At 40.7% G+C, this 26,678-nt stretch overlaps 1 protein-coding gene across 4 annotated transcripts in view; it reads left to right on the forward strand.

Moving 5' to 3' along the window:
• Positions 1-26,678, forward strand: part of celsr1a (cadherin EGF LAG seven-pass G-type receptor 1a) — a 56,100-nt gene that overhangs the window by 15,980 nt on the left and 13,442 nt on the right. For 3 of the 4 annotated variants that reach the window (XM_058077091.2, XM_058077088.2, XM_058077089.2), the window contains exons 2-13: positions 10,032-10,387; positions 11,152-11,440; positions 12,826-13,048; positions 14,823-14,938; positions 16,321-16,409; positions 20,140-20,220; positions 23,863-24,020; positions 24,803-24,966; positions 25,049-25,174; positions 25,934-26,100; positions 26,165-26,350; positions 26,428-26,541. In XM_058077091.2, coding sequence (XP_057933074.2) covers positions 10,032-10,387; positions 11,152-11,440; positions 12,826-13,048; positions 14,823-14,938; positions 16,321-16,409; positions 20,140-20,220; positions 23,863-24,020; positions 24,803-24,966; positions 25,049-25,174; positions 25,934-26,100; positions 26,165-26,350; positions 26,428-26,541 — 2,069 coding nt within the window. The remainder of the gene's footprint in view (positions 1-10,031; positions 10,388-11,151; positions 11,441-12,825; positions 13,049-14,822; positions 14,939-16,320; positions 16,410-20,139; positions 20,221-23,862; positions 24,021-24,802; positions 24,967-25,048; positions 25,175-25,933; positions 26,101-26,164; positions 26,351-26,427; positions 26,542-26,678) is intronic. The other variant, XM_058077090.2, reaches the window with a different exon arrangement.

Consider the following 26,678-nt stretch of genomic DNA (forward strand, 5'->3'; position numbering starts at 1 on the left):
TAATTTCCACTTTTTGACTCATTATGACATTTTAGCTCATAATTATGACTTTCATATGATATAATTATGACTTTTTGTATTATAATTTTGACTTTCTTCTCATAATTATGATGTTATCTCATAAGGTTCGACTTTGTGTCTGTTTTTGTCTTGTAACTTTTCCTTTTTTTACTCAGAATCTTCAGTTTTACCTCATAATTATGACTTTTGATATCATAATTATGACTTTTCTATCTTATGATTTTTTCTTTCATAATTTTGACTTTTTTTCTCATAATTGTGACTTTATCTCATAACTTGGTTACTTAATATTAGTGACTTTTTATCTCATAATCTTGACATAATTTGGACTTTCCTACTTCATAATTAGGACTTTTTATCTGGTAGTTTTTATAAAATAATTCTGTCTTTACTATCTCATAATTATGATTTATTATCTTGTAATTTAGACTTTTTGTCTCATAATTTAGACTTTGTGTCATAATTATGACTTGCCATTGGGATATTTAACTTTTTTCAGTGGACGAAACAGGTATCCCTAGATATTGCACAAGAAAACCTCACATTTTTTAAAATGTATTGATTTATTTATTATTTCTCAACAAAGATCTTCTTCCACTCTAAAAAAGGCCCCTCAGTGTAATTGTCACTAATAAAAACTTGTTTTTGTTTTAGGAAGTAAAACAAAAACATTGTTGTAAAAATAGTGCTTTCATAAAGTGATGCATTTAGGGGTGTTGGAAAGGTCACTGTCTTCGACTCTTTGTCCTTCCAACAAAAACAAAGTTGAAGACTTGCCTGACTTTCTATTTAAACGGACACAAGTCTCATGGTTTCCCAGGGCGACGACCGCCAACCCCCCCTTCATCCTAACTCTCTCCACCTCCTCCCAGTGCTTTGTTGAAAGGAGCCAATCGTGCGTCGGCTTGTAACCAGGCACCCTATTTATCAGTAACCGCCACCAACAATGAGTGCAACCTGACCCTGCCTGGGAGAGGACGCTATAGAAAGATGGTGGAAAGTCCAAAAGTGTTGCGTACCGACATGGAACAAATACAATGGGACAAAAAAAATTATATTGATTTGATAACTAATTAAAAATTGCGACTCATGCATCAAAAAACAGCAAGGGTGAGAAAAAAAGTTAGAAAAAGTCACATTTTTTGTGACAAAAGGGCAAAATCCACGACTGGATCTAGTGTCAGAAATGGATACTTCATGGCCTCCGATTTGTCCATTCATGGCTGGCTGGCTCTTAAGACAGCACTGCAGTTCAACCTGTGAGGGGACTTTTGATCACCCATGCCCCCCCAACCCCCGCTTTCACAATATTTGTCATCTTATCGAACAAGATCGCTACATCTATGCTGTCCGATTAGTCAACATATTTATTTGTGTCCGGGTGGTGATTTAGAGCAGCCGTGCGTGGTTCTTGACATTGTTTGAATGTGTTCTTGGTTCGAGCCGAGGGGTCGCTTCCTTTGCAGCCCGGGAACGAGCATTTGACTCTTCACCTTGCCGGATAAAAGGACTTTGAAATGAGATAATAATGCTCGTTCTCGCTTGTGGACCACACACACACATTCACAGGGACTGAGCGCCTTTTAAGGTGGCCGCTGTTTTAGCGGCGGGGTCCCAAAATATGGAATATACAACTGATGGCTGACTTCTTTTGGATTAAAATTCAGCAATATTTTGTCATCTTCTTCCTCACTCACTTGATAAAATGCAAAAATAAATGCACTTCGACATGTTAATTACATGTATTCATTTTTCTGTTTTTTACAAAATATAACTAAATATACATTTAAAGGCATAAATATAATGACTTAATAAAAGGTGTCAAAAGTAATTTAACATTGAATTAATGTTTAATGAAATTAAACATTGAATTAATGTTTAATTACTCCAAAAAGGTTTCAAGAAATTGTAAAAAAAAAACAAAATAATACAAATAAAAATGGTTAAATGGTAAAAACAACCTAAAATATAAATAAGTAAAATACAAATGAAATAAAAATGAAAAAATACAAAGAAATTAGTGTAAAACAAAAAAGGTGTAAAAATAGTGACAACTGACACAAAAGCAAATAAAAATAAAGTGACTTAATAAAAGGCGTAAAAAGTAATTAAACATACATTTTTTAAAAATTTCAGGAAAAGGGAAGCCTTTGCAAAATCCTGCATACAAAAACTTCATTCTACATTTTTGACATTTTTGTAATTCCTGCAAACTGACAAAATATATATATAAATACTACAAAAAATGCAGTTTTCAAAAAAGATTCCCCAAATCAGACCTAATTAAAGAAAACAATAAATAAACCAGTAGAAAAAGTTGGCTTTGAAAAAAAATGTTTCATGGAAATATGAAAACTGGCACATTGAGCATCTCTGCCTTCTTCTTGTTTGATGCATTGGGCAGCACATTTGGATTGATGCTGGTGTACCAGCATCTTGGCCATATGCTAATCCCTTCCTCATCCATCATGTACACTTTTCCCTTCTTTCCATGTCTTTCCTTGGCTTAGCATCTACTTTGTTATGCTACATTTGTGAAATAACAGCTTTCAAAATATGACACATCGGTATGTCTTTGACGGAAAGGGAGGTCATTGACTGAGTGGAGATAAAACGAGGAATAGAAATGTCATATTCCTTTTATGCTGGGAACAGAGCTGGACGACACCTGGGAACCGGGTCCTTTGAACCTTTAATAAGAGGAAGCAGAGGGTTTTAATGTGATTAGTCCAAGGACGGAGGAGGAGGGTGATGGATTGCTGAAGTGGAACTGCTAAGGGGCCATCCATAATTTTCAACATTTTCACGAGCGTACAAACCGTACTCTTTTGAGCAACCCCCCCCCCCCCCAAAAAGAGTACAATCCCAAATGAAAAATGTTGATAGGTCCATGACCAACTGACCCAATACAGCCAGGAAATTCGAACATACGTATCCAATCCAATAGTGTTCTCTGGCTGTATTTTGGGACTCTGGTCAATCAGTCACTGCCCATCAACATTGTATTGAACATGAACAAGATAAAAAATTATATCAAATGCCTCTATATCGGATATATCGGACTCGGAATTATATCGGAAATTCGCTCACAACGGACAGATAAAAAAGAACCAATTTTTCTGTAATGCATTTCCAATAAAAATTCATTGCATATATCGGATTTTTTATAACGGATTTCGCCTATTTCGGACAAAATCTCCAGTCCCGTTCCAATTTCCCTCGCATATATCGGATGGCCGCATCGTGGCCTTTGATCCATCTTTGATCCATGTTCACAGCCAAAGCTGAAGATTATAACATCTTTGTATGAATTACAGACATGTACATGAGCATGTACAACAAAATTAAAAAGAAATTCTCAAATCTGTAGAAATGCCTTCTTGTTACTATTAGCGAGGTTTAGAAACCAAACGATAAACGTAAGTGCAAACGATAATGACGTCACATGCTATTGAAATGTATGGAAACTTGCTGACTTGTCAATAGCCTGTGACGTCATTATCATTTGCGTTTACGTTTATCGTTTGGTTTCTAAACCTCGCTAATAGCAACAAGAAGGCATCTCTACAGATTTGAGATTTTTTTTTATTTTGTTGTACATGCTCATGTACATGTCTGTAATTCATACAAAGATGTTATAATCTTCAGCTTTGGCTGTGAACATGGATCAAAGAAAGTTCCCCCATGGCATTGCGCGTCCGTGTAATGAATGTGGCGGACATTTTCCGGTATACGCATATAACGGATTTCGCTTATATCGGACAAAACCAGTGGGAACAAATTGAATCCTATATATCCGAGGTTTACTGTATATTTCTTTCAAGAAAATACAAATGTTTTACAAATTTGGTCTTTTTGTATTGTTCTTTCTATCAAATGATACATGTAGAAAAGTCCTGATGCAACAACTGTTTTCCACAGGATTTTTTAATCAAGGGAATACTTCTTGTATACACACATGATTTCTCAAGGAGCAGAAGAGTTGCCCCTGGTTTCCAAAAGCCTGAGGAGATAAAATCTTCTTTGAAATGATGGACACAACCCTTGAACTCAACTCAATGCGAAGTATGCAATAAAGATGCCACAACTGTTTTGAAAAGGCTTAACAATCACACCAATAGTCTAGTCAGTGTTTCACAGGAAGTGAAAATCACATTGATTGTTACTGCACTGTCCACAAAGTCAAATTCACCACCACAGAGTCATTCAGAAAATGGCAATCACAGCCAGGTCCATGCCCAAGTATAGAAAATAAACACAGAGCTGGCGAGAGATTCAGGATGGTCGGTTTAGTTTTGATCTTCCCCATTTTCGCAACGGCACTTCGGAACAAATCCGCCCTGCTCGATTCCTTCGATTTTGAACCTTTCCAAGCCGCCTGGCCAGCCGCTACAGCGTCCTTCCGCTTTCTTTTTGAACGCACAAAGCAGTAAACATTGATGTATTGTTCATATGCATTGCTTGGTGAGCGATGAATGGCAGTAATTCTCTTTTTGATGAACGAAAATAGGTAATCGAAATCACCGGGGTCGGCCATTGTCTGATTGTTGTGTTGGAATGCAAAGCATGCAGAGCTACGTGGAGTATCGCGTGGACTGGTACGCTCTTGCGCTAGCATACGACGACAGGGGACCAGTCTATTCGTGCTAAAATTTGACTGCGTCCCGCGGTTCGAACATACAGACATCGACATTTTCTGGTTTTCAAAAAAGCGTATGTTGATGTCTTAACCCCCTCCCTCCCTCGTACGGTTTGTACGCTCGTGAAAATGTTGAAAATTATGGATGGCCCCTAAGTGGATGTGCCTTTAATTGTTTGGAGATACATAGTTACTGTAAATCAGTATAGTGCATAAAACTCACATATTTAGCAGCAGACGCCAAAACGTAGTACTGTCTGAGTTGTAACAGTGCTTCTATTCACGGTTATCCTAGCCGGCGTTGGCGCTCCTGAGCAGGCCTGGCTTTAAGTGCAGCTGGTTGAGTTGAGTTCTGAGAGGCCATTCAGCTTTGGAGTTAAAGGTAAAGTCGAAAGGGCGGAACAGCAGACTGCTGGATTTAAGTGCGCGTCAAGTGAAAGGTTAAGGATTTGGACTGGTTGCCCGACATCACTTCAGTCATCAGTGCCTCCCTTTGTGACGCAACACTAAGAAAAGTACTGCATTGATGTCAACATAAGTGGCCTCTGCTTTTCAATCATTTTGAGTCAGAAAATCGGAGACAAAATTCATTTGGTGTGTGTGTGAGTGACAAGAAGAGAAGCTCTGACTCCCTGAATATAAGACCACTCCTCTACAGGGGCTCCATTTTGTTCTTGCTCAGAGTCCTGTTTTCTTTTCCTGAATTAACAATAATGACTTTTTACCATTATTAGAGCCCTGTCGACATGAAATAACACCCCTATAGTCACCTTTACGCTCCTATTACCCAATATGGTCAATATAATCTGAGCATTTAAACAATTTAAGACATAAATCATGTCATGTGTGTTTCAATAAATGTCTGCCTGACATTTGGACAGGAAGTGACGTCGGGGACTCTGAATTGAGTTTTGAGTACAGCAGCAGTCGCCTGTGTTGTTATTACGATGATGACTAATACAATTATGCTGTTATTGTGCCTGTTATGAGGTCAATTAATATAAAATAATACAAAATGCTTAATTTATTGCATGTAATATGCATTTTTTGGACTCCTACAGCAGCACAATGAATGATCCAGACTTAAACCCAGACTTCCCTCTTCCCGCCACTTTGTCCAGCTCCTCCCGAGGTGTTCCCAGGCTATTTGCAAGTGTCCCTCCGCGAAGCCTCCTACCGGTCATAAATGCCCAGAACACCTCCCCAGGGGCCCCACTTGTTGGAAAGAGCCGCTACATGCATCCACTCCCACTTCTTTCAGCGTGTTAGTCTGTAATCCCACCTGTTCTCCTTATCCTTCCTCAGCCCACCTACCCACTCGACACCAATCCCGTTTGTGGGCCTCCTGTCTGATTGTGGTTAGCCGAAGAAGAAAAAAAAAACAAGATGTGGGTGTCATTCGGGATTATTTTGCCTCCCCCTGAGTGCTGCAGGTGTTGAGGGGAATTTAGACAGCGACAGCTGAGTGTGTGTAGTATGCTGATATACGGCCACACATGCACACACACTTCCACACAAGTTCATCACTGAAACCTTTTCATACCTGAGTGTAAAATACGGCCGGCAGCTTGCGGCGGCGGCGGCGGCGGCAGATGAGAGGGGATTTCGCTTCCAGCAACAACACATAACACACACACACACACACACACACACACACACACACACACACACACACACACACACACACACACACATACACGTCAGCCATGTCGACAGAGGTCGTGCAGCCAAACGGTGGCTCAGCTCCAAAAAAAAAAAAAAAGATGCCACTGATAGCAGAGTGCTCTTGGCTGTGCTGGAGGCTTTTTGATACATATTTGATGTCAGGGAAAAGTGTTTGCAGCTGCTCTCGCACTTTCTGTTAACTCTTCTGCTGGCATTCTTGTGGTTAATGATCTACTCTCAGTTAGAGTGTGTTTGTGTTTAAAATAACCATTATCTTTGGGGGAGGGGTCACTGAGGTGGCACCCTCAAATATTCTACTTTTGTAGTCTTAATGGTTGATTATTTCAGTACGGGTACTGTATATCATTTTTAAATGATGCATCCTGCGTGTGATTGGCTGGAAATAGTCGGGTTTCTGTCTTTGTTTTGGTTCAAATCTGGAGGGTGGGACTAAAGTGTGCAAGGGGAGAAAGTTGTCAGGCGCTTGGAGGGATTTAGAAGCCCTCAAACCGGAAGTTCCAGTAGCTTATTTGCTGTAAAACCTTTTCACTGTGCAGTAAAAATTGTTGACGTTAATACTTCCTGCTTTTATAATGGTGGGACCCTCTCTTGCTGGTTGTAACATTTGACCTCTCGGTTGCTATTGTCTTCAGCAGGAAGTTAATCACCAAATCATACACGTGTGTGTGTATGCTAATTAAGTAAACACCTAACAGTGTGCTGATAAGAAGTGTGTGTTTGGGGTGGGCTGCCTGCAACCTGTTGCAGCGACAACTGTTTGTTTTTTTTTTTTGCTTTACGGCTCGTCCTCCTCGCTAACTGAACAAACACTTGATTTGTACTGACCACCAGAGTTGTGCGCGCACGAAGAATGCAGGTTTTTATTTGTGTGTATGTGTGTACTTGAGTGGTGGTGTGTTCTTGTCACTCACAGACAGCTGTGCCAATCTGTGTGGCCGTGCACCCTCATACAGCGGCGGTTCTATAATATTATTCTTTACGTCACAACCAATAAGGTGTACATGAATGCCCACACACCCTTTTCCACAGTTCAGCCCATCCTCTGCATGTGTGTGTTATCCCATGCTAACAGCTGGGGGCGGCTATAAATAGTGCAGGTGCCCCCCTGTAACAACATAAAAAGTCAACAATATTTTTTTTAAAACTTAACATGAATCAATGTGTGTTATATGATCTGTCTACTTTTGTAAAGGTAAATTTATGAAATTATGTATGTGTATGTCAGTATGTGTATGTAGTGTATGTAATGCGCCATTAATTCATTCATTGGGAAATATTATATATAAATTAAAATTAAAATAAAATGATAAAATCTACTCAATAAATATAAATGTCATTAATGAAAACAGCGTTTTTTAATGTTTATTTAATGAAAATGTTGAATTAAAATTGTTATTTTTAATTGAAGTTTTATTCATAAATTATATATATTTATTGATTAATTAATACATATTTATTGATAAATTAAAACGAATTTAAATGTAATTAAAACTATTTTAAAACAGTACATTTTAATTACAATTGTATAAAAAAAGTTGACTAATGGCACAGGTTATGAAATAAATAATTACTAAATACTTGTAACATAATTATCAAGATTTCACATTTTATTTCATTGTTATATTTTAATCATACATTTATTTGCTTTCATTTATTATTTTAAAATAACAAAAAAATGTGACTGGCCTACATTAGATAGTACAGTAAAATGTAATTAAACCAAAACAGCAAAAAACAAAGAAAGAAAGAAAAGAAAGTTGAAATAAGGTAAAATAAAGTTGGGAAGTTAGGTTGGAAACTAAGTCAACGTATTATGGGAAGAAAGTCATAATATTGCAAAATTATTTCAGAAGAAAGTCGAAATATTTGGAAAAACCCAGCAAAAATAAGAAAAAAGACCTGAAAAAAGAGAAGTTTATACAGTAAAGTCTCGTTATATCGATATTCTCGGGAGTCGGAAAAAATACAGATATAACCGGACTATCCATATATCCGATCCTGCGCTGAACTGCATTAAAAGTGGGCAATAATGCACTCGACATTGTTCTATAGTATAGAACAATGTCGAGCAGCTTAAATCAATCTTTGCTTAAGGATTTCAATACCAAAAAAGAACACGGCGAACAGCTGCTTCCAGTCAACTTTATTTTTCACACTTCCACCACCAGAGCACAGCACACACACCGATTCCCGCACTTCCTGGTTCACAGGTCATGCTCAACCCGCCCCACATAGCTGGCCAAACACATGCCTGCAACAGCCAGCATGTACATATGAAAAACAGTGATTATTGCAAGCGATAAAAAGATACAAGATCTGAATACAACACAATTAAATACATGTACTTGTACGCTTGTGTCTTTGTTGGAATAGGTGTGTATGCTATGTCAGTTGGTTCTTCTGTTGCAGGCATGTGTTTGGCCAGCTATGTGGGGCGGGTTGAGCATGACCTGTGAACCAGGAAGTGAAGAAATAAAGTTGACTGGAAGCAGCCGTTCGCCATGTTCTTTTTTGGTATTGAAATCCTTAAGCAAAGATTGATTTAAGCTGCTTTTGTATCGATATAAGCAGACCAAATTGGCTGGCGGGAGATGAAAAGGGCATCGTAGTAACCGGATTATCATAATAACCGTGTATCGTACTAACGGAACTAATTATATCATAAAAGACTAGAAATTTGCCGGGAAATGAAAATAGTATCGTAATAAGTAGTAATTCGTTATAACCGATATTGATATAACGAGACTTTACTGTACTATTAAAACGCTTTTTCACCCATATCACAAAACTGAGATGCAGTTTTTTCTTGAAATACAGTATATATAACTTCTTAGCATACCAACACGTGTTGCTTTACAAAATATCAAAATGTCCCGTGCATCCTTAGTATCGCTGTCCTGCAGCATGATTGGACCCCATACCTGTGTTTAGCCTGCCCGATGAGCGGACCTGTCCACGCTGGGCTATCATTATGATTGGGTTGGAATTCTTGACCTTTTCAACTACGTCTGAGAGTGACAAGGCGCCTGCAACCGAACCTCGACTTGACTCTTTCACCCCAGATACACCACACACACACTCGTATCCTCACCACAGCACTGAACAAACATGGAAAACTGAGATGTGCTCAGGAACTCTGAGTTTTAGGACAGGGGTGAGGGGGTTGCGGCTAAAACTGAATTATGGTTCGAGGCTGTAGCGCCACCTGTTGCTTTGGCATGCACTCACTAGCTTGTGAGTGTGTTTTCGTGTGCACAGATATATTGCTTGACCCTGGAATGGAGCGATGTTTTTAAAAATGCTGGTATTTGCGCCCCTCTCCTGCACTAGTTCTTTGGTATTATCCATTTAATGCACCCCCACCACCTGTTGCCATCTTTATGTCATCAAGGATATACCCTCTGCTGCCTGTAGCCTTTTGGTAACCCTAGACCATATCCATAGACCCCAGAAATTGCAGCGAGGACACTAATATGTATGCAGCTTCATGGTTGGGGAGATAATGCCTGTCGGAGCCAATTCTAGTACACACAGAATGTATCCTATATGTGATTTGATAGAAAATATCCACTCATGCTATGATCTGCTGTGATGCAGAAGCTAGCACTATCGCATTTATGTTTATTTATGTTTATGTTCATGTAATGTGACAAAAAAAGCTAAAATGGTCCCTGTTTCTTTCCAGATGGTATCCACACCATCTCATCCCTCTGCACCCTCCGCGTCACCATCATCACTGACGACATGTTGACCAACAGCATCACGGTGCGCCTGGAGAACATGTCCCAGGAGCGCTTCCTCTCGCCTCTGCTCAGCCGCTTTGTGGACGGCGTGGCAGCCGTGCTCTCCACCAAGCGCGAGGCCGTCTTCGTGTTCAACATCCAGAACGACACCGACGTGCAGGGCTCCATCCTCAATGTCACGTTCTCGGCTATGCAGCCCGGAGGAGGGCCGGGAAAGGGGACGTTCTTTCCTTCGGAGGAGCTGCAGGAGCAGATATACTTGAACAGGACTCTGCTCAGGCTCATATCTTCTCAGGAGGTATATGAATGACATGCAAGGCTGAAAAATACTCATTTGGAGCAGCATCAATCAAAACATTCAGCATTTTTCATCTTTCATTTTCCATTTTAGAGCAACACACCAGGAAAATTACATTAAAATGTTATGTAACAGCCCGATTAGACTGAAATCAAAACAGCCTATTAGTTTTGTTATTAAATTGAATGTAAAATACCATAAATGCCCCTCCATAAACCTTAAAAGATACCCACCTACTACATACTACCTGAATTTTATCAGTAGTAATACTCGCAAAATGTACACTAAGAATTGCAAAAGCAAAAGGCCACTAAGAAATACAAAACTAGCAGTGGGAATAATAATAAATAATAAAACACGATGCTGCCTAGTTATTACTGTCGCTTTCATAGAAGCCAATCCTTTAACATGCTCAGGGATAGGGTTGCTACACATTCCTAACTGTGTGTGTGTGTGTGTGTTTGCTGATGTTGTTTGGGCATGGGTCGGCCAGCAGTAGCCTTTTTAATTTGCAATAGAGAGATTGTCTCCTTGTCATCCTTACATCCTTACATCCTTAGTCACCATGTGCTGCAACTAGTTCTGGGGCAAGTCACAGATTGATGAAGTAAAATTAAGTTTTTTATGAATTTATGGGAGCGCATTTGGCAAGGAAATGTGAAAAATACATCCCAATGCCAATAAAAGTGACAGGCAATCCAGATGTGACAAATGCTTTAGTAGTTTTACTGCAATCCTGACTCTACAACTCTACTCCTCTGTAGGTTCTGCCATTTGATGACAACATCTGCCTAAGGGAGCCCTGTGAGAACTACATGAAGTGTGTATCTGTGCTCAAGTTCGACAGCTCTCCTCCCTTCATCGCCTCGGACACGGTTCTCTTCCGGCCCATACACCCCATCAACGGGCTGCGCTGCCGCTGCCCCACGGGCTTCACGGGGGACTACTGCGAGACCGAGATCGACCTGTGCTACTCTGGACCGTGCAAGAACAACGGGAAGTGTCGCAGCAGAGAGGGCGGCTATACCTGCGAGTGCTTGGAAGACTTCACCGGTATGTTCTGGAATATGTGCCATACTTGCCCATCTGACCCTGGCTTGTCTCCGCTCCTCTGTCTCTGGCTAATGGGTCTCCGCAAGACAGCCTTCATCGCCCATTCCTCCATTCTCTTCCGAAGTTTTATCTGATCTAATTACCTCATTACCTCCGTCTCTGTACTGACTCTCCTCCTGCACCACATTTTTCCTTTTCCTCCAGCATGTTTTACGTACCTACAGGTCGCAGTTCAACACAAGACCCATCAGATGGCCATAATTGGGCTGATGACAGTTTGCTCCTTGGGTTTCCACAATTTAGGGAAACAGATCCATATAATTCCCCCATGGAAAATGGGATTATGCTGAGGAGAGAAGAGCCATTACCTGCTTCCAGGCGTTGGTGCTGATGCCCACTGTAGATGTCAGGAGTTAGAAAGGTGGAATTTGGAGTGGAATTTGCTTTTGACTTTTGGGAGAAGATCCACAGTCAACTAACAAATGTTAAATTAAATATGAATTATAATTATATATTTATACATATAAAATTATATCCCTATAAACATGGAGCAAACCAAAAGAAAGATTCATCAGAAATCTGTTTGTATTCTTTTGTCATCAGCAGTAGAACATAGATAAGTTTCAGGAAAATATTAGTTCCTAACTAAAAAGTTTTTTTGTACATTTTCATTATTTATCCTCACATGTTTTTGGAATGTGGGAGGAAACCGGAGTACCCGGAGAAAACCCACGCATGCAAACTCCACACAGAGATGGCCAAGGGTGGGATTGAACTTGGGTCTCCTAGCTGTGAGGCCTGCGTGCTAACCACTCGTCTGCCATGCAGTCTGTTTGTACTTTTTTGATAGCTCAAATATCTGAACAACTGTACCACAACATACACAACACACAAAAAAGTGTTGTTTTACTTCAAAATAAAATCTTTACAAATATAACACAATGAACTGCTTGAAATTTTCACATTTGGAAGTAAACTGTGTGGTAATGGTGCCTAAACATGCTTAAAAAGCTATATGGAAGTACATCACATGTTTACATAGTTTGCATAGTAGAAGTAGTACTGGTAGATAATATAATATGCTGTATGTGATGTACTCCAATGTAAATTGTATGCATGTTCAAATAAATGTAACCATAACCAAGTGGAATAAGCAAGGATTTAAAAACACAGATTTAAAGTATCACTGGATTTAAAAGAGGAATGTTAAAGGTCTCTTCCCTGACATCCTTTTCGGCATCAAGCTCTTACTTTGACTTTGTGTCTTTTATCCTGAGATAAGACCAAACAGGCCTCTAGCCTAGACTCAAAAAAGCCTCTTATCCCTCCCTGAACTGTAAAAGTGACACAAAGAGTATAAATAATGCCCTGTTCTGTTTCTGTAGGTGAGCACTGCGAGGTCAACGCCTCATCGGATCGCTGCGTGCCAGGCGTGTGCAAAAACGGCGGCGAGTGCGTCAACCGTCAGGCCGGCGGCTTCGTGTGCCAGTGTCAGCCCGGCGAGTACGAGAAGCCTTACTGCGAGATGACCACGCGTAGCTTCCCCAGACAGTCCTTCGTCACCTTCAGGGGCCTGAGGCAAAGGTTCCACTTTACTGTCTCGCTCATGTGAGTAATAATTGAACACGGATACATTCTGGGATGGGCCGTTGGAGTTGGTGATGTGGGGTTGCTATGGTGTTGGCAGAGACTCTTCTTATTGTGAGATGTGTATGTCAGTGTTTTTCAACCTTTTTTGAGCCATGGCATGTTTTTTACATTGGAAAAATCTTGTGGCACACCACTAACCAAACACGTTACAAAATGTCACCACGACCTCACACGTGCATCAATAAGTCCATCGGAGGAACAAGGTAGGTGTTGCCACACGGACCAATATTACATTGCTCTGCCAGTCTTTACACCACAGACACTCGACAGTAGCCATGTTTTTACATGACCAGTTTTTCTCTTTCCGAATGACCTTTCGGGAAACAATGGTATCCATGGAAAGGAATATTCCAATCTCTTGTCTACATGCACCGTGAAAATCAAACAAAATAGTCAATGGGGCATGCGCAGTAAAACGTAAACATCAACATCACGTGATACCGGCTTCCCCATGTTTTTCTTTCACTTGTTGGAATAACTCCTTATTGCCAGTTTTTCGTCTGTTCAGTCTTGAAATTTAGTTTGAATCAAAAACAAACTTTGCTTAGTCCAGTGCCGATTGCTGGCCTCCATTTTTAAAACTGAAGAACGTCTGGATCTGCGTGTTACGTCATATCTGAGCATGCGCTGAAAGAACGCACCCGGGATAAATTTAAACAGGAAAAGATCACATTCAATCTTATATATCTTAAATATTTTATAATTAAACTCGGGACATGTTTTATATAGATATATATTTTCTTTTTTAATAAAACTGCACTTGTGAATAAAGTATAGAAGGGTTTAGATTCTGTTCCACAGATGGCGCTAATGCACACGAAAGCTGCTTGCCAACCGTCAATAAACAACAGAAGAAGAAAAACACCACGAAGAAGAAGGCACCCTGACAATAATGGCTATTGACATAATATTTGCAAATGATGATTAATAAATGTTAATTATAAAAAGTGATATTGGATAATTCCTCACGGCACACCTGACGGTTTCTCAAGGTACACTAGTGTGCCGCGGCACAGTGGTTGAAAATCACTGGTGTATGTAATGCAGGATTAGAAGATGTCGTGTAAAACCAATCTAATCCATATTGTGTACTGTATTTGGCAGCAATTAAAGTTTAAACGTATTTAGACATAATTTTGGTGTTCACCATCATCACTGACGACATGTTGAGTTCAATTTGGTGTTTCACTATTGGGAAACATCATTTGGTATCACTATAGAACATTCGGTCTTGTTTTGCTTCCTGACCAAAGTTAGGGAAAGTTTGAGCAATAATGAATGGAGTCAATCAGCAGTACGATGGTGAGAAAACGTTTGCAGTGGCCCCAAAAACAGGAAAGTCTTTGTGATGAGTTTCCCTTATCAGCGTCTGGCTATGGCCACCCCGACTTCCTGCCTCGCTGGCATCTGCCGGCTGACTCCTCTGCCCTCACCTTACATTCCCAACACGTACACAAAAGGCTCACATGTGAACTTTGCTCCCTCGCAGCCAGGTTAACGCTCCCGCTATCGTACAGACGCACAAACGCATCATCTCATGGCGGGGCTTTTCCTGTCCAAAGCCCACAGCTCTCACACGTCCTGCTTTCTTTTCCCAAATGACTTTTCTTAAAGAGTCTCTCATTTTTCCTCACAAAAAGACAAAAGTATCGGGAACTTCGTTGGAGGTGAAACAAATGTGTCCAATCGTTTAGTATTTCTAACTTAAAGATATATTAATGTGTTTCTGCAGGTTTGCTACCAGAGAAAGGAACGCCCTGCTGCTCTACAACGGCAGGTTCAATGAGAAACACGACTTCATCGCATTGGAAATCATCGACGAACAGATCCAACTCACCTTCTCTGGAGGTGATTTTCTTTTCTGTTCTTTGTGCAAGCGAACAACACTCAGTTTGTGGAATCGTGGAAAGTGATAAGCGCTGAGCCGCACTTCAAACACATATCTGGCTTATTTTCCAAGCCACTCCATTATTTTCCCATGGTAGCACATGGGTGGAGGGGTGGTGGGGCGGAGGTTCTGTTTCAGTATGATTATGCTCGTTGAAGCCTGTTTGGGAATAGAGCCAAATCTGAAATGACTGTAAAGTTGAATGCACTAATTATCAAATTAATGTTGGATTACAACTTAATGAGGGCAAAGTCTTTCACTGGCCTCCAATATAAAATAACATGTAAAAATTATATATTTAGGAATCTAATTCATATCAATTACAATCAATTTAATTTATTTGTGAGCTATTTTCTTACATTTTCTTGATAACGTATCATAAATCATATTATTACATTATTTCTTATTGTACATTGATATTATTAATTCGTTTTTTTTATTGTATATTTATTGTAGTTACATAAATTTTTTGTTATTTTTTAAATTGAGGACGTACATAAACAAATAATAAGTGGCAATTAAAATCATTCATTCGTTCATTCATTCATTTTCTACCGCTTTTCCTCACGAGGGTTGCGGGAGTGCTGGAACCTATCCCAGCTGTCTTAAGGCAAGAGGCGGGGTACACCCTGGACTGGTGGCCAGCCAATCACAGGGCACATATAAACAAACAACCATTCACACTCACATTCATACCTATGGACAATTTGGAGTCGCCAATTAACCTAGCATGTTTTTGGAATGTGGGAGGAAACCGGAATACTCAGAGAAAACCCACACTTGCATGGGGAGAACATGCAAACTCCACACATAGATGGCCAAGGGTGGAATTAAAATCAATAATAGTTGAATTTATTAGTATTTTTAGTACTTTATGTCGCTTGTGCCGTGAAAGTCTTACATTACACGCAATGACTTGCTGATTTTGACACATTTTAAGCCTCGGCGAGGTGTGTGCTCTGTGGCTGTTCTTGTTCTGTGAAGCCATTTGGGGTGAAAAAAAAATACACACACACACACAAAATAACACTGTTGTCAGTGTTGTGGATTCCTGCCCATGGCCATTCCTCGCCTTTGACAAACAAAGTCATTTTTCAGTAAAACTGGAGCCTTTGTGCCGTCCGCTATGCTTAAGTGGAGCCACTGACATGCAGGCAAACACCGGCTTTCCTCAACCTATGATTTATGATCACGCTGTGGTTGTGGCGGGCGGGTGCGCATCAAGTTAGGACACAGTTTTGTTTTGTTTTCATCCATCGACATCAAAGTGATACTCTTCCATATCCTCTTCCCAACATACAGTATATATATATATAAACTATGATGATCTCCTGTCCCCCAGGTGAGACCAAGACCACGGTGTCCCCCTTCATCCCAGGTGGCGTCAGTGACGGCCAGTGGCATTCTGTCCAGCTCCATTACTACAACAGGGTAAGGCGCTCTTAAGGAGAATGTTTATAAAGCTTGATAGCGGTTATGGTGGTGAGTTCTTCTTCCCACAATGGTCCTCTTGCCGTTTTATCAAGCCCCATCTTAGAAGAAGAAACAAACATGTCTCATATATCCGCTTGAAGTTGTCATATTATCTTCGAGGAGCTTCAAATCGGATGTCACGTCCAGAGCCTGTGGCAATTCTTCTAATAGCTTTAAAGCAGGCTGGAAATAATATGATCTCACGCTCCTAACCTCTAAGTTAAAGGTGACTTGGAGTTCATTATATGCACTTATGTCCCAAAAAATTAGGGACAATCTCGCCATGAATGAGCTCTGATACAGGAAGTGTGGCAAAAGTTCTCAATGTCTGTTATTTTTTATTAATTGTTTTGTTGTTTATTACACACATACAGTATCCAAAACAATTGGAGGATGCCATGGGGGATACAGAGTGGTGCTCTACAACCTTGCATATCTCGTTAAAGGTGATTTGGAGTTCTTTGTATATACTTATAGCCCCAAACGTTAGGTACGATCGCACAATGAATGAGATCTGATACAGGAAGTGTGCCTAAAATTCTGCCTTTGCAAAGATTTTTATTATTTGTTTTGTTGTTTATTATACACACGTAGTATCCAATATCTTGCTAATTGCACATTATATTGTGCTTGAGTAGCTAATAAAGCGTCCATTTGTATCTGTCAATCTGTTAAATCAGTTATTTTTCTTTCATACACATACAGTAGCCAAAACAATTGCAGAATGCCATATGGGATACTTAGTGGTGCTCTACAACCACCATGCATACCATAAGAATCTGTTGTATTGAATCACAATACTAGAGTACATAATGCTTATACTATACACTATCCCTCTCTCTTAATAAAAAAAATAAACCACATTTAAATCCATGCCGAAAGCGCCAGCATCACATCCAACACTTCCATCATGTCGCATTATTCCGTACCTCAGAAGAGAAAGTTCCACACTTTTTGACCACGGTTTCAAATTTCACAGGTGGTTGTAACACCATGTCTCTTTCATTAGCCATGACAGGAAGGCATTCATCAGGTGTGACGAATTAGGTCAACACAAGGGCCTGTGTTAGCCGCAGGGTCACATTTGCAGCCATTGTTGACAGTGACGGCGATGCTTCATGGAGCGGTCGCAACATTAGGGACTCGGTGGCTGGAGTTGTGGTGCAGCTCTGCACTCTATCAGGCTAAGAGTGTATTGTTAGGGTCTTTTGCAGTGTTTTGTTAAGCCTTGGTGTTTTTGTTGGGCTTTTACCAGTTGGACAGGAGAATATTTTTTCTGTTTTCTTTTGTTTTGCCCTCTCTTGCTTTGTTTGTGTACATCGGGCATACTGTCAAATAGTGTGGGCGGGTCCATTCCGATGTCACTCTTAACACAAACCAGTGATTTGCAAAAAAGAAGCCTGTGACACATACCGTTAAATTAGCCAGGGGCCTGCTAGTATTAACACAGGGGGTCTTCTATTCTTCATGTGCTGAATGATCAGAAGAAATTGGACGAAAAGACAGTAATTCAACCCTGCATTGCATCCTGCAGGGTTTTGGGTAAATGTATACGACAGAAAACGGTGCTGTTCTCACAATACATGAAATGTGTTGACGTATGAATGCGGAGATGTTTTTTTTCTGAGGTCGGTATTGCTTGCACAGCCCGAAGGGAGACTATAAGAGCCCGATTCTCAAGATATGATGTCATGCGGACAGATAGCACCGCCTTTGATGCTATTTCAGTGGGTGCTTTTAAGGCTTTTAATTTGGATTCATGCTCCTTTAAATGTACACAAGCATGCTTTTAATTAGAGCCAAGTTGTTACACTGCATATCAACATGGAGCTGCAAGGAATTTACATTACACCAACCATAGCTTGCTTTACTGCAATGGCATGGTTATGGTTTTATTATTATTATTATTATTATTTCCATAAATAATGATGTCAATCTCAGCTATTAGCTACACTTACAAGAGGAGGTTATGAATAGACAAACAAGGCCACACAATGCCCGCACGCACACAAGCTGATTTAGCGGGTCAGATGATGAGACGGTTAAAGATTGTGCATGGGGAGGGGGTGTCTAAGGATGCCGCCCCCTTTTTTCAGGCGACCTGGGGTGCCTCTTGTAAAAAAAAAAAAAAAAACACAAAACAAAACAAAGGTCACAGATTTAAAGGAGGGGGGTTGGTATGGCAACAGACAAGGATTTGCACCATTGTTGTTATGATCTGAGGTGGTTGGAGAGTGGCTGTAAGTGTGCATCCAAAGTATACCACAACATGAGAGACAATGGAAGGTGAAGACATTCTTTGAGTGTCAATGATAAGATACTGTTTTTGATGCTTCTATGGGGAGCCTCCCTATAGCGTCATTTACTCCTTAAAGCTAATTATTTGTAGCTTTTCCAAGGCTACAACACACGTACAATACGTCCCCAGCCTGTAAGGGTCAAGTGTCAAGGGCACCGCCTTATTATCAAGCCATTAACTACCCATTCTTGTGCTGTTTTTTCAGTATGCGCTGTTATATTTACTTGGCAGCATTCCCCGACTGACTGATCCGAGTCTTATCACCTGTCAAACGAGCCAATGTTGAGTCTTTCTGCTACTCTCACTTGGGTATTGCTTCAGGCATTTAACAATTGAGACATACTGTACATGGTAACGACTTCACAGCGTAGCTCCAAATGCTTTCAGATATACAGTAGCATTCAAAAATAGATCTGCTGGTATGTTTCTATGTTGGGTGGAAACTACTTCAGCTTTTTTCTTTTAATGCTACATTTTAAAGTGAATATATACATGCAAACATGCAAACTTTTTCCAGCAGGGGCTTCATTTTGTCCAGTAAAGATGCTAAAATTAATCTAATGTAGGTCAATATGAAAATGGTGTCCTATCTAACAATGTACCGCATTCGAAATGAACTAATTTTAACAAATGTAAACAATGTATAGTATAGTAAAAAAAAGTTTAGAACGCTACAGTTTTCATATGATTTGGTTTTTGTAGAAAAAACAAAATGTTCTAATAACCTTGCATGTAACAAACTTGTATGTTTGCCCTGTACTGTATTGAGTGCAACTGCAAAATAACCTGCCATGGGGCCAAAGAAGGTTACAAGATCCAGCAATTTGATACAGAAGGTGAGAAAAACGATTGAAATCGCTCTCACCAGGATGTAAAGGATAACAAAAAGTTCCACCCATTTGTCGTCTATATTACTTTTGCGTTGCTTTTGTGTGTATTCTCAATAAAATGTATTTTTGGGTGTCTGCATCGGATTAATTGGATTTGAATTAATTGGGAATGGAAAAATTGCTTTGGTTTTTGTATGTTTCAGTTTTTGTCTGAGCTTTTGGAACAAATGAGGAAAAACTAAGATACCACGTTATGCTAACATGTGAGCCTGTCACATTTTGTTGGGAGTTGAAGATTCATGAAAGACACGTTAAGTGCTTATAAGATTGTTGTCTTTCAAGTTAAGTTTTACAGCACTGACAAATCCCGACCACAAGGACACAACACATTCCTTATTTGGGCTTTTCAGTGTGTCTCCTGCTTTAGAAGTAGCCCAAAACCGATAAATAGCGTGTGTGTTTATGCGAGGATGAGAGACAAGGGTTTTTTGAAGGCGAGCCGTCAGTGATAAACGCACTGGTCTAATGCGGTGTCTCTCTCTCGCCGTGTTTCTACCAGGACGGGGGGAGTCTGGTGGACTCCAGTGGGCTTCTGCGGCTCCCGCTCTATACCGCCTGGCTGGAGCTGGCGCAGAAGGAGGTAACCTCTGACCTCTCGCTTAGTCCCCACTGGTGCTTTTCTTTTTGTAGTGGATGCTGTAGTTGCTGTTGGTGTGGTTCTCTGGTTTGGAAGTTATTAGACTGATATAATGTCGCCTAGCTGTCTCTTGACTGTGTTTATTGCCATTTTATAACCATCTTGTTTACTTATCTTATCTTATCTCTCAGCCCCATCAAGACCTGTTTTATTACGACCCAGTGATTTGAATTATCCTTAATTGGTTTTTACAGTGGAGCGCGCTTATCTCAATGTCCCTCAGACTGACTGTCATCAACATAAGCAGTTGTCGACATAATGAAACCCAAACTCGACACCCATGAATTCAGCCGGAAGACTTAAGACGTAAATAAATGTTTCACAGTAAATGTGTTCCTTAGGGGACCTTAGTGGTGGAGGACGGGAAGTGATGTCAGAGGTTGAGTTGCATTTTAGCTTGTCATAGGTTATTATTATTATTATTATCATTTTTGTTATTATTATTGTGCCTATTGTAACCTGCTGCATGGCGGTCGAGTGGTTAGCGCCATCTCTGTGTGGAGTTTGCATGTTCTCCCTGTGCATGCGTGCGTTTTCTCCGGGTACTCCGGTTTCCTCCCACATTCCAAAAACATGTTAGGTAAATTGGCCATTCCAAATTGTCCATAGGTATGAATGTGAGTGTGAATGGTTGTTTGTCTATATGTGCCCTGTGATTGGCTGGCGACCAGTCCAGAGTGTACCCCGCCACTCGCCCGAAGACAGCTGGGATAGGTTCCAGCGCCCCCGCCACCCTTGTGAGGAAAAGCGGTAGAAAATGAATTAATGATATTGTAAACTGGAATAAATGCCTATTCTGTCTGGTGCATGTCTGACACCTAGTGGCCAGTGTAGAATATTACATTCACAGTTCAAATATTTCTTCCTCCTTGCATTTGTATTTTGGTTCATTGAGTAAGTTCATTGAGGCATTTTTATCCTGGAAGATGCTTGGGCCAAGTATAAGTACAGTTTGTTTAATTGTGTATTTTTCTTTACTAATAATAGGCCATATTCAACCACGAAACAGTAAATTGTCTTACTGAATTCTAAATACAGTTGGCAGTGCAAACTAGCTGAGATTAGCTAGCTAGCTGAAGTTAGCTCAGCCGACACTGTGTATGGAGAAAAAAACTATGATCTCTTCCATGTTCCGATAACAGTTTTTATGTCAAAAGTGTTGTTGCTACTTGACAATTTTAAGTATAGTTATAGTATATTTTGTTATTGTTTGTACAAGTTAGAAAATGCAGTTTTATTAAGTGTGGAGTGGAATGAAAAGTAGCCAGCTAGCTTAAGTTAGCTAAACTCCCTTTGACTTTGATATTACTATAATCAAGCGTTCACAATGTTCTTTTTGTTGTGGGAGTATACTGACTTTGTAAAAAGTAGTTGTTTAAGAGCACTAATTGTGGTTTTGTTTGTCATTGAGAGAGACAGGCGGCCATCTTAGTAAGGTCACATCAGTTACTGTTACCTCAGTTTTTGCGCTGCCGCAAAATTTGTTTTTCTACCTTTGAAAGCTACAAGCCGACAACGCCCGCTGTCCATCTGTTAAACTGATGGAAGCGGATGGAAGCGACTGCCGGGGACAGCGGTAACATATAGGCTTGAACATGGGACATTGTAGCCCATTGTGCGTGTGAATAATTCACACTTCTAGGTTTACACAGCCACAGGGCAGGTGAGGTAATGCGGACATGTTGCTGTAGGTGTGACACGCTAACCTGTGTGTGACGGTGTCAAAAAACTAATTTCCACATGCCGGTGACAGATGAGTTAACATGGGGGGAGCAGGACATGCATACCAAGGTTCCCAAGTGTGTTAAATGTCATGAAAACTATAACGATAGCGATATCTCCTGTGGTGGAATCAACACATGTGTTGTATACAGCATTTTTAAAATATCAGTTTTCAAGATCTGGAAAAAATCAAATACCGATATCAACCGATATCAACCGATATCGCTCTTTTATGCTGATATCGGACATCCCTATGCAGAATTTTCTATGCAAACATTTGGATAAATATCTATGTCACTTATCGAAGTGGTGTGTGAGCCTTGCCATACACACACGCATACACACACACTTAAAACATGGAGTGTGGTTCTGCAAAGCGTCAACCTAACAATGGCATTTCCTCAGCTCAGGCCAAATCCAATAAAAGTCCGCGCTGCCTTTTTCTTTTATTATCAAACTGAAGCGAGCGGCCTTCTGCAGGTCGGCCTGCTGCTTCCTTCCTCGCACGCAAACACACTCACTCCATCAACAAACACACTTGTGCACACATCCTTCCCCATCACTATCTACTCCATCTACGCATTTTTCCTGCTCATTAACAACCAACTTTCTTGTACAAGACTGAGAATGTGTTGCATGAAGCCCAATCTCTGTTGCAAGTTTCTTCTTAAATCCTCGCCCAAGGCGGCGTGTCATCATGTCGTCTCCGACAGGAGGTTGGACGATGATAGAGGTGTCAGGGTGCGTGTGTTTGTACATGTATGTAGTTGAGGTTTCGGCTTGAATTACTTTTGAGTTCATTGGCAGGGATCAAGTGTGTTGCCGTGGTGGTGGTGGCAAGTCTATCGCCCCTGGAGACGACACCTTAGAGAGAGGGAATCTTCAGCTGCCCCCGGTTGGTCAGGGGATAAATAGGAGCGTCTCATGGGGCCCCTCAAAGTGGGGTCACAAGACGGCCTGAAACTATATACACCTCTACTTGCCTTATAAGCATAAACGTGCCTAAAACTACCCAAAATTATGCAATATATTACAGTATACATAATTATTTATGATTAATGTAGTATATTTTGCATCTTTATCTTTTCTCCATGCTTGACTGAGCTTGATGAGGGATGCAGAGATGCTAATCGCTATCTTGACATGTTCCTCTGCAGGTGGCCACAGGCTCTTTCCCCTCTCGTTTGTCTTAATCCGAAGGGGTTGTACCCTACCACTGGCACAGAAATTGAATCAAAAAGAGGTGTCATGATCACAAAGTCTTTGTATTTTGTAAGGAATCTTCAGGTAAAAACAAACTCTGGGGACAGGGAATGTATGAATTCTTTCTTTTTTTTTTGTCCTTTGTTTGTCGCCCCGCCTGGATCTCATTACTCTAATCCTATTTTATGGAGGAGACACATGTCCTTGTCTTCTTCCAGAATAAAGCAACTCTTGGCTATATGCTTTCATTTTTGCCTGTATTATGAAGAATATGTGCTTGGTAATTAGCGGAAGCATTGTTGAATTTCAGATTTTATACAACCAAAAAAAACCCCGACAATTTCTGAGCCTGAGTTTCTAAGCTGATCCACAGTTTCACAGATCAACATTTAGTTGAGCTTTGATGGTGGTATTAGCCTAGTTTGCCGTGTGAGCTGAAGGGACAATGGGCCTTTTTGTTGCCGTAAGCCAAAGAGAAGCCAGCGTACTTCTACTTTGAGGGGGTTAAAGTCAGCTAAGTGTTGTTTGTGTAGTGCCAAGTCCCCCCCCCCAAAAAAGAATCAGGTTGTAATCAAGCGTAATGAATTCTGCTGACAAACGTGACTCATTTTGCCGATGAAACAACAAAAAAAAACTGACTCAAACCTTTATTTGTTTTAGCCTAACATCGGGCGCCTGGGAATCCCCCATGGACCCTCTGGGGAGAAGGTGGCAGTGGTTGCCGTGGACGACTGTGACATCTCCATGGCGATACGCTTTGGGAAGCAGATTGGAAACTACTCGTGCGCTGCCCAGGGAACACAGACCGGACAAAAGAAGTAACAAAAACAACACACACAACAAGTCTCATTCATGTTTATGCTTACATAATCCCAATATGAACCAGTTCTCGGGTGCGTACACACTTGTCGTGTTTGGTTTGGTTCAAGGGAAGCTTTTGTTTTCATCTGAAACCTGGTTTGCACCTAATAAGCCAACCAAGAAAATGTACTTTGCAATAATATTACAATATAACACATTATTTCCAGCCCTCATAACACTCTCCAATTCTCTTTAATTGCCATTGTTTGACTGTGCCGTAGAGTGCTAACAAGCTAAATAGTCGACAAGTGCCATGGGGTGGAGGCCATGCCGAGACAGTTATTTACTGTGGTTAGATAGGCGGAGAACGTGAGTACTTAATGAATCGACATTCCTTTGGAAACATGTTGCACAGGTTACAAAGGCTTCCAGCTATTTCGTCACATAAAACGCTCATCTGCAAACAAGCGTGTCGCATTATTTCTTTGTAGTATTTACATTTGGATGTGACATCACATCCTGCATAAGTCAATCTTGACCTCAGAGTACACTTTATGCAACCAACTGGTGTGTTCAGGGGTTAAGTCTTACCTTGCATTATTGTATCACATTAAATCTTCCAAAAGCTGCTTGATGTTTCTCCTTATGTGACCCACTATGACCAATCGGACTTGTCGCTGTGATGCTAGCAGCTTAGCTTTGTGACAAAGCCCCGCTTGTGGTAGTGGCCTCAGTTTGCATTTTATTGGAGCTAATGTATGTTGTTGAGGTTTCTCATGCTTCGATTTTCCACCTTCAGGTCACTAGACTTGACCGGGCCGCTGTTGCTGGGTGGCGTTCCCAACCTGCCTGAAGACTTCCCGGTCCGAAACAGACACTTTGTGGGTTGTATGAGGAACCTGAGCATCGACAGCAGGCCTGTTGACATGGCCAGCTACATTGCCAACAATGGAACCGCAGCCGGTTAGATGCACAGTTCGACAGTACAAGTGTGCATAAATCACATGGCAACACATTCAAATCTATGCTTTTTTATCCTATTTAGGATGTCCGGCAAAGAGAAACTTCTGCACGCCTAGTGTGTGTCAGAATGGAGGCGTGTGTGTCAGCAAGTGGAACACATACAGCTGTGACTGTCCAACCGGTTACGGTGGCAAGAAATGTGAACAAGGTTAGAGGTCATTTGTATTTTTAATAATTATTCAAAAATATTGTATTATTTTTAATACTTAAAGCTGTTATTAGGTTTTCTGTCGTAGAAAACAATATACCTATACAGTACTATAAGCGGAAATATATTCGAAGTAATTTTGCATGTTTTTTTATATGCTCATAAATATTATAAAATAATATGACAAAATATACAATACGTAACATTCTAGTACTACTAATTGTCTTATTAGTAGTGATATCGTATCCAATTGATATTTCAGTTTCGGCATGTCTCTGATGCAAATGGGCATGCATCTACTTGAAACTTTGTGTGTGCAGGAGTGTGTTTACATACAGTGGGTGTGTGTGTGTGTGTGTCTGTAACTTCCAGGAAGTAGTGTGTGTTTGTGAGATCAGGTTGGGATTAGGGGCCACCTCCTTGACTCGGTGTGACTCACTGAGAGGTAGACACAGCCTGCTGACACTGACAACACAACAGTGGACAAACATAAGGATACACTGACTTCCAAAAGTCTTGGTCATAATGTTTTGCAGCACTTCCTGTGACACATCGAGATGTGTTTGCATGTTATGTCATCTTAAAACCCCTCTAACTACCTGCTACCAGGAACAAATATGTTGTTTGTGCTATAATTACCGTGTGTGTGCAAGCTCAAATCTGTACCGTCATCACCAAGCAGCAGGTTTTACACCCTAGCTTGTCTACAAGCAAACATCTACATCTACAAACATCAACTCTTCCCTTTTTCTTATTCAGTGATGCCGTCACCTCAGTTCTTTGATGGCAAGGCTCTTATTTCCTGGAGCGAGCCAGACGTCACCATTGCAATTCCCTGGTACATGGGTCTCATGTTCCGGACTCGGCAGCCTGCTGGCACCTTGATGCAAGCCAACGCTGGCTCCTCCTCTACCATAAATCTCATGGTGAGCGACGCATCAACGTCAGCATAAAGTGCACTTCATGATGACCGTATTTGTCTTTGTTTAGGTCAGCGAGCAACAAGTTCGTATGGAGGTGTTGCTACGGCAACAAATGGTGGCGTCATTGACCTTTCCGCAAGTTCGGGTCAACGACGGGGAGTGGCACCACCTGCTGGTAGAGCTGAGAAGCGTAAAAGACGGTAAAGCCATCAAATACATGGCTGCCGTGTCCCTGGACTACGGCATGTACCAGGTACTTGGATTGGATCGGTTTTCTTTCTCACGTGTCAAATTTTACACAATTTATTACATTCATACGTTTCCAAGCAGAAGTCCATGGTGATCGGCAACGACCTCCCAGGTTTGAAACTTCAAACTCTTCATGTTGGAGGTTTGCCTGGAGAGAGCAATCACGTCAGGAAAGGATTTGTTGGCTGCATACAGGTAAGTCATGGTTTTTCATTCTTGCCCAACAGTTTTATTAAGAGCTGATATCTAGTAACTTCCATGATTTTCTTATTCTTAAATCAATATCTATAGCATTGTACTCCCAAAAAATGTAACTCTTATGCCATATTTTT

The sequence above is a fragment of the Doryrhamphus excisus genome, linkage group LG2 (assembly GCF_037039965.1).
Source record: "Doryrhamphus excisus strain RoL-2023G ecotype Guam linkage group LG2, RoL_Dexc_Guam_v1.1, whole genome shotgun sequence".
Lineage (NCBI taxonomy): Eukaryota > Metazoa > Chordata > Actinopteri > Syngnathiformes > Syngnathidae > Doryrhamphus > Doryrhamphus excisus.